Raw genomic sequence first — 19,336 nt, 5'->3', positions numbered from 1 at the left:
TACTTAACAAAAGATGTTGAGTAAATACAAAGCACGTGTCCTAAATATTCTCTTATCTGAGGTTACCAAAGGTCAGGGTTCCTGAAACTCAAACACACAGTGAATCCAGTGAACCAGCCCGGTGACAGAGCGCCGCTGGGTGGTCCTGAGGACGAGTGTTTTCCTGTCACCTGGTGGGGACAGTGAAAGTAAAGGAGCAGCGTTTTCTCAAATTATTTAGCACCTCATTGACAAAACAGCGGGGGAATCTGACCCTGGTGTAAGGCTCTGTCAGGGCTCACGTTTCAGCTGCCCCAGGCTGGCTTTTGAGCCGCTGTGCCGTCATGTCATGTTTGATCTTTGGCAGTTTGACCCACTTAAGATTCAGATCACACTTTTTTTTTTTTACTCAAAATGAGGTTTTGCTCAAGCCATTTCACCATTATGTAATCATATTCTTACGTATGTATTATGATTTTTTCCATTTTTATATAGATTTCAGATCGTAATGAAGCCCCGTCATGATGAAAGTGGTGCATGTAATATGATAAAAAGAGATGTGTCAATATACATAACTGATAAATCAATACTAGCACGGTTCACATTAGGGCAGTATTTCTTTTTTTTTTTTTAAATATGGAGGACAAATGTTATTTGAGTTTTTGCATTAACCTTAACTGGAACAAATCAGTGTCTCCAGGATTTGTACAGACAATACATGAGCTGTTGTTTTGCACTGAAGGCTTCTGTATGTATCTGGTTTACTTCTGTTGAAATATTTAAACAATCTTGTAGAGCAGCCAGTGAAGGACAAAGGGGTTCTCATCATCTCCAGGCTCTAGTACCTTCTTATGCTGCCCGGTGTTTGGGGGCCAACAAGGTCAATCAGAACCCAGCGAGATTTATTTCTTTTTTTGTCCTAAAAACATTGGTAGGAAATTCTGCAAAGCTCCAGTAATATTTTCAGTAATAGGTTTTTTTTCAGTTCCCACAATTCCTCTTAAAAGCAGGATAAAGTCCTCCAAAGACTTTTGTCTGGAAAAGTTCTTAAAACATTTGCCAAATGTTGTATGTAGAATGTCCTTCCTTTGTTATCATGTAATACTGTACGAATGGTTTTACATTTTTTTGTTCAAACTAACATTCATTTTTCGAAAGTTCCTCTTTCGTTATCGTGCAACATAATCTAATAACCCCGACAACATCCATCACACATCCTCTGAATGTTCCAGTTAATATGTTATGTCTTAGTTAACCTCATAGGAACATCATTTGAAATGAGAAATATCCTTCATGCCTTCTTTGAATATTCGATTAAAATGTTTTCTTTAAAACATTATTAGAACTTGTAGGTAATGTTAATCAGTGCTGTAGAAACATTCCCTGCTATTTGGGAAAACTGGAGGAGTTACTGTGTTGTTGTGTTTGCACATTTTGGGCCTGAAATGTTCATTTAGAAGACATCTTATCACAGAGGAAATATCACAAATCTAACATTTGGATAATTAACTTAAAATAGTCGCCTTTGATTTTTGAGGAGACGCGGTTGAAAATTACAGATCATCATGTTGAACATAATGTGCATGTAGAGAACATCCTCTGTTTTTGGACCTTCCTCGCCTTTTCTAATCGTAGGTTTCCTCAGGGCTGTACTTGTGTCTTGTTTGGCACGACTTCCACCGTCTCCACTGCTACGTTTACAGTAATGACAGAATCATCTTTACCAATAGTTTTATTAAACATAGGCTAAACAAAATTGTCATTTTGTAAACAATGCAACTGTCACAGAGGAGGCAACTGTGTGGAAACATGTGAGGACAACAATCTGAGGTTCAGCGGAAAAAAGAGTGTACAAACTGGAAATCATACAATTAGTTCAGATGCTCAGAGTCATTAACTTGAGTAATGTGACAGTAAGTTGGAGAGTTGTAGAAATTACCTTCTTGTAATTTAGTCAAATAAATATGACAAATATACAGTGGTGGAATGTAACAAAACACTTTTAATAAGATAGTGTACTTAAGTGTAAATTGACTTACTGGAGTATTTCCATTTTATGCAATCATAAAATGAACATACTTTTACTTCTTTACATCTCACAAGCAACTGAAAGATTAAGTGTTCCTTATACTTTTTAAGATATAAAAATGATTTTTTTGAAAATCCCTCTTGGATTGGCTGTAAAATTCTTTTCTCATAGCTCAACTGCAGGTTGAAAAGTTTACTTTTTAGAGACGCATGGTTCTCACAGGAAAGGAACACGACAAACATATGATGATCTTAAAGGAATTAATGCATCTTTATAGATTAAACCACACAAACTAGTTAAAATAGCTCAACTTTGACAACCTACAGCAGTAAAATGCAACAGACACATTGATGCAGCAGTATCATTAATCCAAAAACATCATATATAACAGCTAAACACTACAGAATATGTACTTTTGATACGTTAAGCAAAATTTGGCTTTAACTTGCAGTGGAGAATTTTCACAGTGTGATAATAGTACTTTTACTAAATAAAGGATCTGAATACTTGTTCCACCTCTGCAAATATAAACCTGCCAGCATTTCTTTTAAACGTTTGTAGCCTACTACACCAGCAAAACAGGCCAACTATCTGTCTCTGTACTCAAGTTTTTGACTCATTTGAAATCTTTACATTAAAACAAAACATAATTTATCTTATACATAAGTATTACTTATTAAAAAGAAAAATTGAAACCCTTATTCACAAAGGCTGTTTACCAAAATAAAACAAAAAAGGCTTGTAGTGTATTTGCTAGTAGAAGATGGATATGGAAATTATTAACCAAATAAATATGTAAATATTATAGGAGATACATGCATGTATGTTTTTACATCAGTTATCCAGAAATTACACAATTGCAGATTCTGCTTTTGGTTTAAACTTTGTGAATTAGGGTCCTCAAATAAAATACAGTATGATATGACATAAAATAATAACATAAAAGTAAATATCAATGTGATTATAAAGAAAATGTTCTGCTACTTTTCCATGTCAAGTTCATCAGCATTTCATTTTGCTTTATTTACGGCAGAAATGATGTTGTTCTAAGTGGCTGATTCACCTAAAGGCTCTTAGCTGCTAAAACGATGTTATGGTGTTCAGCAGGATACGCTGACGAGGCTTCTCTGGGCAGGAATATGGAGAAAAACTGTATAACAAATACAGACAATATTTCTAACTAGCATGGAGAATTCCAGGCTGTGCAATATATTACATTTTTTTTTGGGCTCTTATCAAGTGTTACTAATGGGAACGACTATTATTTTCATAAAGTGATGCAGCCTCAGTAGCACAGGGCTGTTTTTTTCGGCTGTTGAGAACTGTAACCACTGATAAAAGTCAAGTGACTGTGCACTGCCAGACTATCCACAAAGCTCCTTCAAACTGAAAGCTCCCTTTATTCAAAGAAATCAGCCATTTTTGCTCACATCTGCTGGTTTCAATCGTTGGCTGTTTCATGTCAAAGTGAATCAATAAACTGAGAGTAAACTTACTCAGTCACACATCTGAATGTTACTGTTTTTCCTGTTTTATAGTTATGAATGAGAAACGTATTCATTCATGTTTTCATTTATCTTTGTTTAGATTTTAGTGTTTTAAAGATGGATGATTTGGTATTTGAGGGCAGACTGCATTTAAATATATTTCAATCTCTATGATCTCTATTGAAGTCACTTCGTTGAAATCATGACAGATTTTGCCTACATGCTTGGAACTGCCTGATCTTGTTTTTAATTTAGGTCACCTTTTTTTCCAGTTAAATCCTGTGTCCTGCCCTAGTGGTGGGCTTTCTTCAGATGGCAGGTGCAGACAGGAGGACTGGAGCTGGTGCTGGGGCTGGAGCTCTGCTGCACCTCCTCCCTGTGCTTCACCTGCTCCTTGTATTTGGGCTCCTCTCTGCGCTTCTCCACCTCCTCTACATCTCTGACCTTTCTGACCTCCTGGCGAGGCGATGACCTGACCTCTCTCCCCCTCTCTCCCACCAGAGCCTTGGAAGGCTGCCGCAGGTTCTTGGGGGAGGCCATGCTCTGAGTCTGGACCCTCTTGACGTGGTCAACGGCGTACGGCCTTTCCTGGAAGTCTCCCGAATGCTTGCGTCCTCCGGTTTTATCAGCTGTATACTTCCTGGGCGGATTAGGAGGAGGTTTGTAGGCCTCCAGCTTGCGCTTGTGACTCATGGCGGAGGCACAGCAGATGATGAAGACCATGACGATGAGAAGAGAGGTCACCACTATGATGATGAGCAGATTCTCCTGCAGGAAGTCCACCATTCGGGTCAGGACGAAGTCCTTCAGGCGGATCATGGTGGTGGTGATGGTGTTGGTGAGGGTGGGAGCTCCGGTAGATGCAGTAATCTGAACAGGTGCTCGGGTGGCGAAAGACGTTGGGAAAAGGAGCTCCAGCTCAGCTTCATCGCCACTGCCGTCCATTGATATGTTGTAGAATAAAGGAGTGCAGTGACACAAACTGCAGCACAGTGAGAGCAGCGTCACACAGGTGACGTGAAAAAACAGGTGGGAGTTCATGTTCTCTTCTGGTCCTGAAACAAGAAGAAGGTAGATTTAGTATAAATTAAACAAAAGTTCTTGATCTTATAGAAATGCACTAATACAGCGTCTGGATGTCCCTTTCAAAAAGCAGTTTCAATTTAGGAAATGCATTTATTTATTACATGCAAAGATGCTGCATTAATTAGAAAGCTACAATCAGGAGGAAATCTGCTTATCTTTGCATAAAGATTGGACACAAAGGGAGGCAGCTTACTTGGTCCTATCCAATGGTGTCACAATCTGCCAAAGAACTTCTCTAAAATTCAAAAATTAACACATCAAATCCTGTTTATTTAATCCATACACAGTGAGGAGACATAAAAACAAGAAGTTGTGCCTTAATAGCATTTTTTTGCAGCACCCTTGTACAGCAGTAAGTCTCCAGCTTCAGTCTTGCTGGTAGGAGGTTTCTGCCAACTTTGCCACACCAGCCGTTTCTAGGTTTTTATGCTAAACTAAGAAGCTGAGCTCCATTCTCTAACTAAATATTTACCTTACAGTATCTAAAATGTGCCTCCTGTATCTGTCTTAACTCAGGTTGTTCTAGGTTTTCTGCCTCTGCCCGTCCTGCAGATCTATTTTAGCAGGCAGGACAGTAGCCATTACTTATTTGGGGTGGAGACAGCGAGTTTGGTGCTGAAGGCCTTATAATTTGTAAAGTAGAGGGAGGCCACCCATCCACCACACCAAAGCCAGGAGGAAGCTATTTTCCAAAGGGAGCTCAGAGGCGTGGGAGACCTGTGGCTGTGGCCTCTATATTTACACTGGGCAACAGCTGCTGAGCACCAGCCACAGCAGCACAGACCTGCACAGGATATTTCTGCTTCCAGGGAAACCTGCATTTACTTACAGTACGACTGGCTGAACAAACCTCACGGCCCAATATTACTTTTCTCCAATATTGTCTTTCCATCGTTCTCACTCCTTCTCACTGCAAGGCCAAGATTTAACACGGAAAAGTGCGACCAGTGAGTCTGTAACCATTTAAAACCTGTTTAACTCTTAACACAGTGTGTAATTACAAAGTGCCAAACTGTAAAGACAAGCTTCTCATCAGCGTCATGCTATAGTGAACCTGCTGCTGCTCTGATTTACAGTGAGACCCCCTCCCACTGCTCCTGTGTGGTCGAACATAAAGTACACGGAGCAGATGATGGGCTGGGTCTCCATTCTGGGATGTACAGCTATAGGACAGCTCTGCCCTTTAAATCCCCATAATTACAACTAAAATTACAGTTCCTGTATTTCACTGGAGGGTTGACATTACCTTCAGCTGAAGGGCATCAAAGCATCAGAGAGCCCCCTCATCTACAGGATGACATTTATCTATCTCATAACCTTGTAAGCGTGTAAGAGCTTTTCTCCGAAATTTCCTTCAAATTTACAAAACCACACAATTGTATCAGATGTGTAGACTCAGTAAAACCTACTCTGACTTACTTTGACTGCATCTTTATATCAACTGCAAAGTGTTTTAGATGTGTTTGTGATCATTTTAGAGACATTCACTACAAATTCACCCTGACATACAGTGTTTGGTTCCTTTGCTGCGGTTAGACTATTCAAAAACATATTTTTACATACAACTGCATTGTTTTCTTGACTTTGTAAACTATGCAATTTGTTTAAATTCAAAAAATGACTTCAGATTAGACATTCATAGAATACAAATGAATTGCACTGTTGATCACTTAAATCTAATGTTAATGAGAGTGGAAAATTACATGTAAAAGTCAAGAATTCAGAGAGCAAATAAACACAGGTATTATTTGAAAAACGTACTAAGACTATTGGAAGTACTCATTATGCAGAAAAACAGCCTCTGTGACAGTTTTTTATATATATATATATATATATATATATATATATATATATATATATATATATATATATATATATATATATATATATATATATATATATATATATATATATATATATATATATATATATATATATATATATATATATATATATGTATATACTGCCATTAGAAATTTTGGGGCCACCCAGGAAATTTCATGTTTTCCATGAAAACTCACACTTTTATTCATGTGCTAACATAATTGCACAAGGGTTTTCTAATTATCAATTAGCCTTTCAACACAATTAGCTAACAGAATGTAGCATTAGAACACAGGAGTGATGGTTGCTGGAAATGTTCCTCTGTACCCCTATGTAGATATTCCATTAAAAATCTGTTGACCACTAGGATAGTCATTTACCACATTAACAACGTCTAGACTGTATTTCTGATTATTTTAATGTCATCTTCTTTAAAAAAAAATACTTTTCTTTCAAAAATAAGGACATTTCTAAGTGACCCCAAACTTCTGAACGGTAGTGTATATTTTTAATTGGTAATTATTACAGTTAAAAATGAAGAGTTTTCAGTATGTGGTATAAAGAACAGAAAATACTGGTACAGTACTATTTAATCTGTAACAATGCATCATATGATATTTTAGTTATATGTGATCATGTGCTTTATGTTTAAGATTCAGACCTGCAAAGTAACTGTAGCTGCCATTTAAATGTAGTGAAGTAAAAAGTACAATATCTTCCTATGAAATGTGATGGAGCTGAAATTAAAAACAAGCATAAGAAAGAAACACTGTAGTAAAGTACAAGTTACTCAAAGTTGCACTTATCCAAATAAATGCACCTCCTGCCACTACTTCTTTGTTGCAAAATCTTGATAACTTCTACATTAAATTCCCAGAAAACTAAACATATACTTACAGAGTGTGTTATTCCTGGTTTCTTGTCTGAGCAGCTCGACGCAGTGCAAACGACTGTAGGAGGAAGAAAGGGGAGAGACAGAGTAACGAGAAGAAAGTAAGAGTGAAGGAGAGTTTCCGAGCATTTGCCCTCCCTGCTCAGTTAAACTGAATGTTTTTTTTTACTGAACACGACACTAAAAATTGTCCCTGCTGCAAACTGATGTCCAGCCCTCTATTTTCATCTTCTCCTCCCTCTTTCCCAACTTCCCATCCTCTGTCTGCATCCTCATGAGCTTACAGAGCAGCCATTTGGGACTGGGCATTTTTGCTTTACTTTAATGAAAATTTGTAATGTAGGACTGACACTGAGCATAACTGCATTTCTTCCTATAGGAATAAATGATGGATGGATGCCTCTGGAAACGGGCTTCATTTGCAACAAAGAATGTCATTTACCACATGTGTTTATTGATTGAAACTTTGACACATTGCGCTAACAGGCACAGCTCAAGCCTGAGAGTATGGCCTTAAACTCACTGCAAAGATGTACAGTTGGTGTATCAGTCCCATGTTTTAGGGAAATGGGTATTTCTGTACTTGGTGGGGCGAGTCCAGAGACTTCTCTGCCTCCCACTGAGTCCTCTCTAATTAAGTCTCCGCTGATTACAGCCTGCCTCTGCAGGGCATACAGGACCAGCGCAGGGAGAAGGCACCCCTTTCATTGGAACACATGTACAGAACGAACATATAAACCTTTTGGTCTTTTAGGAGCACTTATCCCTGGATGCGTCTCTAAATATGCAAGTCATTTATTTCAGGCTCTTTTCAAACTTTACTCAGCGACCTTGACAGATGGAGTGACATGAGGATATTATAGCTGGCCGGAGAGTTTCAGGTGTCATTAAGGTGGTGATTTTTCCAGCTTTATAATGCAATGAGCAAAACCACAGTGAGAGACTCTTCATATTATTATAATGAGTGTTCTGTTTCTATATATCACACATCCTCCTTACTACTTTTGCAGCTCATCACAGAGCGTTGGGACTTAAAATAATTCTGCTTGTAATTGACGCTGTAACAGAGACTTGTCATCAGATGCTGCAAAGGACTAGAATAGTGTGTTTGGTCATTTGTGGTTGCTTAAACACAAGAGCAATCCTATAACTAAAGCTGTAAACCACAAATGCTTATATTTATACTGCAAATTCTATTAGTGGACAGCATTTGTTTTAACTTCAGCACTCAGTTCACTATTAGCACTGATCAGCCATAAGATGAAACTTTATTCATCCTGAGGGAAATTGTTTTGTCTGATTTTGCTCAGAAATAACAAATGAAGTAAAAAGCAATACAATATAAATAAAATAATAAAATAAGCAAGCGAAAATAGAACAGTAAAGAGCAATGCAGGCAAGTATGCAGGGATAATAACTGATATCACACATGATGATGAAAAAATGAAGTGACATATTATGTTGCACCAGACAAATGTAATGAAAATCAAATGTTACACATGATAGTAAAACCACTGCACACTGCAATTTGCACATAAAATAAAATGCTACACATGATGCAGAAACTAATATTGCACAAACTTTTGAGAAGTAATATTACAGTGATATTGATAATATTGTGTAGATCTGAGTGTTCACTGTTTTAGCTGTAGTGTTCTGAAATGAATTAATGCTGACTGAAAATTACACTATACTGTATAATTTTGAAGTTTTCAAGAAAAAAAAAACATTTTGATCTTCAGCCACAAACAGGCCAATTAAGCTGTCTCATTCTGAGAAATATACATTATATATTGTTGATTTATGCCTTTTCATGAGGCCTGTTTGCAAGAGAAATACATAATATCCTCTAAAGCAGCTTAAGGACATCATAATCCAGATGGACAGAAAAGACACACCGACAAAGCAGCACATTTGTAAATTCAAAACTGAACAAAGAGCCCATTTTAAAAATTCTTTATTAATTTTTCTTATAATCAATGTTTGATACTTGAAGCAAGAATAATGAACAAAAATGCTGAGCAGACCTCCACATGAGGCTTTCCATCCTGCTTTGTTTTCGTCTGATTAGCTTTCTTGATTTTTGAATGACCTCCAGTGTAACAGAGGTTCTGCTTTTCTCATGATGCATTATGGCAAGGTGCAAGGAACACAAACAAGGGGAAACATTTAAAACCCTCCTCCCATACAAATACCCTCTTCAGCACAACCACAAAACAAAAAAATGAAAAAAAAAACCCCAAAAAACACAGATATATGGTCATGTTATTTACACAGCTTTCACTCATTTTCTAGACCTTAATTACAAACATACATCTATCTTTCAACTGCACATTTCTCCAACCTACAGAGTCCCTTTGGATCACTATTAACTACTACTCCTCAAAACCATGCTCTTGTGCTGACAGTGCTATAAAGAATCCAGAGTGGCAGTCTGATATACAAGACAGGGCAGTATAATGTCTGTCACACTCCGCACATTTCCTCACTGATATTCTACGACTCACAGCTCTGATTGTATCTTGAAGCCAAGACGACTCGCTGTGAACTCAGTCGACAGATTCTTGGTTTGACATCTTTTTAAAGATGTTTTGATACCCGTACCGAGGTGGAAAATTTCAAAATGTCAGGGCCACAAAGCTTGGAATAAACCCCGACGAGAAATGCTGCCTGGTGTATTGTGGGATGGGCTGGCAGGACTTCATGCCTTCCGGTTCGGTGACATGCGGTACTTCAGGAACGGGATTCTTCAAACATATTGTTTCTATTAAGAATAGCACCTCAGAGTGGTTTTAAAGCCAGGCACCTCTCATTTCTTCCGTTTACTACACAAAACTACGCACAGAACAGTCTCCCTACAAACACTTCCGGGGTCACCTCTATGGCACTTTCAGGTCTTTACAGTGGTAACAATTATTGAAGGCAAACAACAGACTGAACCATTACCCGTCTCAGCTTCCCACTGGGAAACGCATCTAAAACATAAAAAAAATAGAACTTTCATTGGAGCAAAACAACTCAGATTGGACAATTCAATTGTTCCTTGTATTTGTATTGGCTATGTTGAATTGGGGCATCTGAAAAACAACCATTAGAAGGACCGAGACGTGGAAGTGCTAAGAGGGATGTAAGCACATCTGGAACAAGAAATGGGCTAAAATTAACTGCAAAGTGAAAACGCAACAACTCAATTCTTTCAAATTAGAGGCAAGTCTTGGACCCTCTACAGTGAGTCCATTTCATAACCCCCTGAATAAGAAACAAAGCAGGAACATCCATAGTGACGAGCACCCAAAAGGCCAAGACATGAGGCACATATTCACACAATCTTAGGCCTTTGAGGTCTATCATGAACAGTTTCTGTAGCAATCTCCAGCTTTGTCACCAGCTGGTTTTAAATAGTCAAGTCAATGTGTGATTATTTGGTGTCATTTCATATTATTCCTGTTTTGTTTGTACAGAAAATCCAGATGTGAGATGTCACATAATGCAAAAGAACAGCGACAAGAAATAATCCCACTACACTTGACTACACCTGTGCGTTGACCCACAGACAACAAACACTGAGGTTGGTGACTGAACCTCTCACAAAAACAGAGTTCTGCAGAAAGGATAAAAGTTGGTCTTTCCATTGGCAGCACATAAAATATCACAAGAACAACCAACCAGTGTAACTGAGTCACTACAGTAGAGCGTTTACAGAAAGAGGAACCTGGAATTTTTTGTCCTCATATTACGAGTCAATGAGATTTGTGGAATGTGTTTGTCATTTTCTTCAACAAGTGCAGAGTGCATGTTAATGAAGCAAAGCAGAAAGGAATGCATGTTTAGATGGACTATATGTCCACAGTCAGAGTGACACAAATCAACAGAAATGCAAAAAAAAAAAAAAAAAAAGAGCAAAAAGCAGGCACTAATTTGTGCAGCTTCAAGACAGACAGCAAGAAGTGTCATTTATAGTGTCTGATTGCTTGGTGTAGACTGTGGCAAACTGGAATGTATTCACTTTTAACTACAGAATTAGAAATGTCAGTCTTCCGATAGTAATAATCCAATTTTGTTAATATAATTTCATAGTGAATAATTGATGAGATTATTGTCCTCCTCACATAACCAGTCTACTGCACTGAGTTTCACTGTTTGCATTTTGAATATTCCCACAAAGAGAAAAACAATACTGTGAAGGAGGTGTAAACAAAAGTCCAGATTTGGCAACATTATAATTTTAGGGAATTCTAACATGAAACACTGATACTTACTTAAAAAATATATTGATATACAATAGTAAATGGGGTATGCAGACACTGGAGTTTTCTTGGTCATTGTTCTAAAATGAAAGAATTATGTAAGACCTTTTCATACAAGTAGACAAAATTAAAAAAAAGACTGCCACAGAATAAAAGGAATTGAGTCCTTTGTCACCCAAAGCAAGAGTATTTTCTGCTAAATTTGCCACATGTCCTTATTCCACCTGTGTTAAACTGAGGGTAGGGGGCCAGCTAAGAAAAAGTTCATCTGGAATGTTGCTAGGGATCATTGCTAGGCAGGACTCAGACGAAACACTGTCATTGAGATAGGCAGTGACTGTTCCCGCCCACCCCCCAGCCAATGGAACGTCCTGAATTGTAGCGGGTTCGGCAAAGGGTCCTTAAATTGCTATTTTGGAAATTTGCTCTTCAAGTTTGATGATTCGCTTCTCCTGACTGCTGACCAGGTCCTTGAGGGATTTGACTTCTTTCAAGATCTCCCCCAGGTTGGCTTCAGATTTCTGTGTGAGACACAAGAGACAAGTGAGACTTTTTAGGCACCTATTTTTATCAAAATACTGCTGTAAGCATCTATCATCACATTTGATCCTATGCCAACCATAAGGTATGTCTCAATCGTGCACAATTCAACTCTTCTTTCAGAATAATTTTGGACTGCATGTAGCAGGACCTGGTACTCTGAGGGTTAACATCACTGGAACCCAGTGGGCTGTGATTACAGAGCATGACTGCAGGGAGACGCATGGGCTGGGTCCCAGGCGGGTGGCTGTGTTGTGGGTGAGGTGCGGCAGGACGCCCAGCAGCAGGCGCCCAGAGCAGCAGCAGACCCCTCAGTTTGTGGGTCAGAGAGTGGGATGAACATCATCTACAAACCACCTCATGAACACAGCCAGGAATTCCATGATTCTTCCATACATTGTTTGTCTGCCTGACACTACAAACCCCAACAGTCAGCTACAAAGAGATGAGGCCATTAGCAAGATGGGAGTCAGGATGACAAACCTCAGTGAATGATAGTATCTACTTTGGTAAGGCTATGAAATGATGCAAATCAGCATGTGCTGTTTAACATTCGTAAGATTTATTTGGGAATAAAAACATTTCTTCTCAGATAATTACTCATCTAACACTGCAAAAAACTCAGATCAGACTACTTGTTATTCCATGGTGCAAAGCTTTAGTGGGTGGGAATCTACCAGACATTTATCAAACAGTCAGGACAACATAAAAATAACAAAAACTAAGAAACACTCACAATTGATGGAGTTTCGGAGGCAGGCTTGTTGGCAGGAGACGAGTTCTCTGTGTTCTTGGTGACCTTGTGGTCCAAAATGTTCTTTTTGACCACCTTGAATTCACGGTTCTTGAGCGGAACATAGCCATCCTTGAGGGAGATGAGGATGGGGTCTCCATTCTTGCCCTCAAACCACTCCTCAGCCTCCAGGGCAGGGTCTGGTCCAGCTGTGTTGGGGTACAGGTCTTCCTGGAACAGGTCAGACTGACCGGGAAGGGCAGAGTGACAAGTTGTGAGGAAAACTCTACAGCCAGCACACTCTAAGACAAGGCCTCTGAGTGCTGTGATTTAACAAGAAGATTAGAGGCCTGTTATGCAGGACAGAGACTCACCTTTCTAGGTACAGTCATCACAATTGGCTCGCACTTCCTTTCATGAAGTTTATAGAACCTAGAAATTCAGAGCAGTTACTCACAGTTCAGTGCATCATTAAACAACAGACAGTTTCCTGTGGATGATTATATCTTGATTCCATTCTGCCATCTAGTGGTGAAGCATCGTTTCAGCATCAACAATACAGTGGTCCCTCGTCTATCGCGGGGGTTACGTTCCAGGCCCTCATAGACGAAAATCCGTGAAGTAATGACCATATTGTAACCCTTAAATATTGGTCGACTCACCCGTCTCCAGGGCTGTAGGTCAGGCCGGTTACAATTATTTTGCATTTTTATGCTCATGCTCAAGAGACAGAGGAGACTGACTATGGTCGCTGAGCCAATCAGAGCCCAGCACTGTACACTACGCATTTTATTTAAATTAAATGTTCTTTAAATACGTTTTATTTTTTTAAACATATTTTTTATATTGTTTTCAATTTTTTAGGCTAGAAAATAATTATTTTACCGCAAAAATGATTGAAATAACGTAGCAATAGCAGAGCCGGTCGCTATGACTGAACTGTTGTGCTGCAATGCACCATGGGAGTTCGGGGTGTTGGGGGTTTAAATGTCATAATTGTGGTTTATGTTAGTGTTACAGTGTTATTAGTGTTTTATTGTGTTTTTGTAGTTTAGTCAGCCTTGTTAGTCTGGTTAAGTGTTATGTTGTCAGGACCATGAGTGTGAAGTGTAGTGTGTTTGATGACTTCCTGCCACATTTATACTGCAGTCTGTGTCAAAATAAAAGCATCTGGCGTTCATATAGTGCATAAGAAGCAGGTATGTGTTTTCTAATGTCACTTTGCAATGTAACTGGCCACAAAAACCATTGTGGAAAAAATACTTGTACCGCAAAATTCCACGATATAGCGAAACATCCGCGGAACCCAACCCAATCCAAAAATCTGCAATACAGTGAGACGGCGAGAAGTGAACCGTGATATAGTGAGGGACCACTGTACTATGTGTACATATGCAATAATCACAAGATTCCAGCAGCAGAGAGAAATCACTGACGCGGTAAGTTTTCACATCACAAAAGACATGTTACCAATTAACACAGAGGCCATAATAGAACCATAACATGTGTCAGAGTTGATGATTAACCATCATCGTGTAGTTTACCTTGCAATTTCGCACTTATTGACATCAAGGCCCCTCTTGGCCATGTAGCCCATGCCCCTCTGGGGCTCCTTGCTGGAAAAGGTATTGAGGAAGTGAACATAGGGAGCCTCATCTGTGATTTCAAAGTAACGGATGCTGCTGTCACCCTGTCAGGAAATACAGGAACAGTATTATTTGTGCCATCTGAAAACTTATTTTAGACTGAATTTGTGCTGTTGATATAATGCTTGATTTGACTATTGAGGGCTTCGGGAACTCACCTTCCCACAGAGGTAAACAATGTTGGTGTCTGGGTCGTAGAAGGGCAAAAGCACTCCGTTGCTGGTGTCCATCTCATTAACGGTCATGGGCTCCTCCATGTTTTGCTAAGAAAAAAAAAAAAGGTATTAGCCTTCAAAAACAGGAAGACGAGCTTATTAGCCTGCTTGATTGTACTTTATATAGTTGTAAATAATGTGTGTAAGCATTTTTTCTATTTATACTGCTGGCATACATGAAGAGCTTTAACATAGTTCACATAAAGCGAACACTATCACAGTATGAAATGTCAAACTCATAATAACTGAACTTATGTAGTGCACTCGGCACTTAAAGCTACTTACTATGTTCCAGAGAGCCAGCTGCCTCTCACTCATGCGACTGAAACCGGTGGTGAGGACGTTGCCATCAGCAAGAAAGATGGCCCTCATGGGTCGAGCGCCCTCGTGTGCCTTTTCCTTCTCCTGTGAAGTGTAGAGATCAACACACGTGCAAAGTTACTACTTAGTCACTGTGTCCATTTCTGCTCCACATTAAAGTCAGAGTCAGCTAAACTACCATGAACCTACATTCATTGAGCACTTAATTAGACACACGTAAAATTGCCTATTCATTATCTAATCAGCCAATCATGTGGCAGCAGTGCAAAGCATAAATCACATAGAATACAGTCCAGGAGCTGCAGGTAATGTTCATAACAAAGATCAGAATGAGGAAACCGTGATCTCAGCGACTGACTTGGGCCAGACGGGTTGGTTTGAGTATTTCTGAAACTGCTGATCTTCTGGGATTTTCAACATAATAGTCGCTAGAGCTAACTAAGAATTGCACTAAAAACAAAAACATTCAGAGAGTGGCAGTTCTACAGTGATGAAAACTGAACAGCTGAAGACTGGAAAAAGGTGACCTGGTCGAACTAATTTTGATTTCGTTCCTGCTGAGACAAGCCCAGAATCTGGCTTCAACAGCATGAATCCATGGATCCAACTTGCCTTGTGTCAACACTCCAGGCTGCTGGTGAAGTTGGTGTAATGGTGTGGGGAATGTTTTCTTGGCACTCTTTGGGCCAACACAATATTACCCTGAATCCAATAAAACAGCTGGGTGGTGATAGAACAGGATAATCAGAAGACTGAAAAAGCTGCCAAAATGAAGTGGTGTAATCATATCAACATAGAGCAGAAACTCAAAGGAATGTTTCAGGCATCTTGTGCAATCCATGTCATGGAGAACCAAAACAGTTTCAGAGCAAAGGGAGGCCCTAGCATCAGTATGGTGTTTCTACTAGGGATGTCACGATATAAGAAATGTAATAGTCAGTAACAGTACTGCTGAAGTTTCGTGATTTTTGTTACCAAAATATCAATGGAATTAATGTATTTCAACTGCTGCACATGCAGTGTGCCAACACAAATACATGTTACATTCTGATAGGGTGGACAGTAATGATGGCAGTGTACCAACATTATCAGCAGCATGCAGCTTTCATTAAGGTCTATTGCTACTTTGGCCTAAACAAGCTCACATTAACCTCTGTTAGAGCTTTGTGTAGAGAATTACTACAACAGACGCAAATCTCAATTTCAGGATGTGAACTTTTTGGCAACATGTTGTTAATATAACGCTACAACAACTCACCTTGAATTCTGCATACAGATCCAGATGTCTGTCTTTAAGCTGTTAAAAATGCTCTGTGACTGAGTTTGCATTCCGGCTTCTGGCTTTCAATAACTTGTTCGTAATTTGTCCCTGATCAACTCCTGCTTTGTAACTCCATACATGACTTTTGTTGTGTTTTTCCCCCCACAAGTCAGAATAGACCTGTTGCTGCACCTTCCGCTGCTACTCCACATGTTGTTATTGTCCAGGGTCTCCAACACCTACAGCACTTATGTTACCATCATGTTTTCAGAAGTTCAGCCTTAATTCAGTACCAAAGTACTGGTTCTCATGACATCCCTAGTTCCTAGCTGAAGTAGTCTGCCATCTTTCAACCCAGTTTCATTCCAGTTACATTCATATTACCTCCTACATAGTGCAACTGAATATAAAAAAGAGAAAATGTCACAATAAAGACGTCTTTAGAAACTGCTCACAGCAACAATCGCCTCCTTGCGTGGGTCAATGACACGGATGGACTTGTCCTTGCAGGAGGTGCAGATAAGGCTACCATTGCGGTTCCAGCTCACGTTGTAAATGACATCAGGATGCATGTCCTCTAAGCTGATCATGGCTTCACCTGTGCCCACGTTCCAGATGATAATCTGGTTGTCACAACCTGATGAATGATAGAAGTAAATGTGAGCTGGACAGCAACACAACAAATTCATACAAAATATTTTTTCTTTGCCAACATGGTGATGTTATACATTGAAGATGTGAGAGCAAACTGTATTTCAGAATTTTTTAAAGTCAATTCTGGGGGTAGCTGGATCTCAGCAGCATTGTTTTGTAAATGTAACCACATAGTTACAGTCCTCACCTGCACTGAGAAGAACATTGCGTGCTGTTGGATGCCATGTGATGATGCCAACGCGCTTGGAGTGGCCCTCCAGTACCACCACTGGCTCAGACATGGAAGTGACAAGGCCATTCTCAGGAATCTGCCATACCTGTGGAGGAAATTAAACGGTCAGGAAGGAGGACCACGGGACAGACGGTGAAGCATGGCTTGTGTTTGACAAAATTGTACAGTCTGAAGGATTTCATTATGAAACTGTCAAATCCAACAGAGCAGCTTATTGTATTACTACATAGAAACAGAGATAAACGGCAGTAACCAAGAGGAACCTGAGGGGGGCAGCAGTGACTAAGAATGTCCCATATGGTATTTAGTAACAGGGATATGCAGTCAAATTTAACAAAATAAAGCGAAGTTACAAGAACAACTGGTACAATATCAACCTTAAAAAAATCTACTGTTGACACATTCCCAACTTAATAAATAAAAACAGTCATTTAAATGTAGCATAAGACTTTATTGAATCAAGTATTAGTTGGCTAAAGTTATATCAGGTAACAATTTATATAATACTTTCATTTTCATTCATGCATTTTGGATACAAGTTAAGAATTTAACTGACTGCTTGGTGCTGTTTGGTGTACTTTCTGGAGCTGCTGCACAACAAGTACTTGTTCTGGATAAAATATTTGTGGGTTCTTACATACAGTCTTGACATTGCCCTTAAGACATTTCTTTCCAGATTGTGGATGAGCAACATGTCACAGTATACTGACTGTACAGTTGCCGTGTGGGTAACTAATCAGTCCTTCAGTTATTAAGGTCTATCCTGTACATTTACTTTTTTATATGTTATTTGTTATAAGTCGTTTCAAAAGGATTTGCAAATAAAACTTCAAATTTTTCAAAGTGTCTTTTGTTGGCAAATAAATAGGTTACCCATGTTATCTCTGTCAACAGTTGTCACTGTCATATTCTACTGAAAGTTATTTTGTGCTCAGTGTTGCACATTTTAAAAAAAACAACCTCTGACTAAACTTTCACCAAAGCACCCTTTTTGTTTTTACACTATTTAGTATTTCCTCTGTATCGTCTATTTCCATTTATTCAGTTATCCCTCTTAGCATTCTAATTCTTGCTTGTTTCAGCAAATAAGCAAAGCCTGTGCTTAATGCAACATTTTAAAAGAGCTCTCAAAAACACTACCAACAATAACAGCAGTACAGGTTAACATGCAGTTAGTTGTGCTGATGTCCAGTGTGTAGTTTGGTTATATAACAATTAGAATACATTCTATAATGTGTGATAAAGATGAAACGCACTGTCTACATCATGGTCTTTATTTCCATTGGTCTTCTGTATACACCAGTTATACCACCCAGTCCTACAATATCTAAACTTAACATTACCAAGCATCTATTTAGGCTCTGAAATTGACCTTCAGATCAAATGCTATTAGGAGCAAAACCATCAATGGTTCCTCTCTGTTCATGGCTTATATTTCTGCAAACATGAAATAAATACAGCATTGATTCTGTGTGGATTCAACAGGAAGTTGGGACTTACAGGTGAGAAAGTGCAGCCACCCAAATGGGCTGAAACCTCCTCTCTGCCTTTCATAGCCCAAATAAGGACATGTGGAAGAAAGTACAACTACAGACTCAAAAAAGTCAGTGACCTCAGCTCAATAAACAGCTAAATCATTCCCCAGCTCTGATTCCTACAACACATATTTGAGCCTAATCTAATCCAGAGGGCGAGGCCTGCAACCATCACCGAGTTACAACAGCCTGGTTTTTCGCAATAATGAGCATGTAGTCTCTTGTCAGTTATTAGCTTAAGATGTGTGCTGCTGTTTCCTTCTATTAAGAGGCCTGAATTCAGGTTTAATGGGTGTGGCAAGACTTACCATCACTGTGCAGTCCTCAGACCCACTGGCAATGACCTGGTCATTGTGAGGGCACCAGTCGATGTCTAACACCGGGCCTGTGTGCCCACACACTGTGGGGTAGGATTTGTCAATGCGTCCCGTCTGTAAAGAGAAAGATAAACAACACAGAGTAATAAGATTAGTCTTAGTCTGGTCCTCAGAGAACATTGTCCATGCTGGAGGAGTGAGCGTGTTTTGAAACAGGACAATAACAGTATAATCCTAAATCCCACCTGCAAAAAGCACACACATAAAGACACGTAAACAACATCTAACAAAAAGCGCTTAAACCGACTCATCCTACATAAAAAAAAAAAAACCTAATA

General features: G+C 39.2%; 2 protein-coding genes across 4 annotated transcripts in view; both read right to left on the bottom strand.

Annotated features, from left to right (window-relative positions):
- Positions 1 to 3,700: 3,700 nt before the first annotated feature.
- tmem119a (transmembrane protein 119a) lies at positions 3,701 to 7,459 on the bottom strand. 2 transcript variants are annotated; one of them, XM_035943229.2, is made up of 2 exons: positions 7,303 to 7,459; positions 3,701 to 4,550 (listed from the first exon to the last, which is right to left on the bottom strand). In XM_035943229.2, the coding sequence occupies exon 2, from the start codon at positions 4,534 to 4,536 to the stop codon at positions 3,787 to 3,789; it is 750 nt and encodes a 249-aa protein (XP_035799122.2). In that variant the 5' UTR covers positions 4,537 to 4,550; positions 7,303 to 7,459; the 3' UTR covers positions 3,701 to 3,786. The 2 variants fall into 2 exon arrangements, with proteins under 2 accessions (XP_035799122.2, XP_035799123.2); XM_035943230.2 differs by lacking the exon at positions 7,303 to 7,459 and adding an exon at positions 5,054 to 5,071.
- A 1,779-nt stretch (positions 7,460 to 9,238) lies between these two features.
- The window catches only part of LOC111588550 (coronin-1C-A), a 35,908-nt gene continuing 25,810 nt past the window's right edge, over positions 9,239 to 19,336 (bottom strand). For both annotated transcript variants that reach the window (XM_035943226.2, XM_023298988.3), the window contains exons 3-11: positions 18,990 to 19,112; positions 17,102 to 17,231; positions 16,716 to 16,897; positions 14,964 to 15,083; positions 14,622 to 14,726; positions 14,362 to 14,507; positions 13,192 to 13,249; positions 12,821 to 13,063; positions 9,239 to 12,065 (exon numbers count right to left, since the gene is read on the bottom strand). In XM_035943226.2, the coding sequence (XP_035799119.2) occupies positions 11,946 to 12,065; positions 12,821 to 13,063; positions 13,192 to 13,249; positions 14,362 to 14,507; positions 14,622 to 14,726; positions 14,964 to 15,083; positions 16,716 to 16,897; positions 17,102 to 17,231; positions 18,990 to 19,112 (1,227 nt within the window). In that variant the 3' untranslated portion in view covers positions 9,239 to 11,945. The remainder of the gene's footprint in view (positions 12,066 to 12,820; positions 13,064 to 13,191; positions 13,250 to 14,361; positions 14,508 to 14,621; positions 14,727 to 14,963; positions 15,084 to 16,715; positions 16,898 to 17,101; positions 17,232 to 18,989; positions 19,113 to 19,336) is intronic.

The sequence above is a fragment of the Amphiprion ocellaris genome, chromosome 6 (genome assembly GCF_022539595.1).
Source record: "Amphiprion ocellaris isolate individual 3 ecotype Okinawa chromosome 6, ASM2253959v1, whole genome shotgun sequence".
NCBI classification, from domain to species: domain Eukaryota; kingdom Metazoa; phylum Chordata; class Actinopteri; family Pomacentridae; genus Amphiprion; species Amphiprion ocellaris.
This window is presented reverse-complemented; position numbering and strand designations above follow the sequence as displayed.

What these genes read in the sequence shown, in the direction of transcription:
- tmem119a (XM_035943229.2), bottom strand. Translation starts at nt 4,536, where the DNA reads ATGAACTCCCACCTGTTTTTTCACGTCACCTGTGTGACGCTGCTCTCA.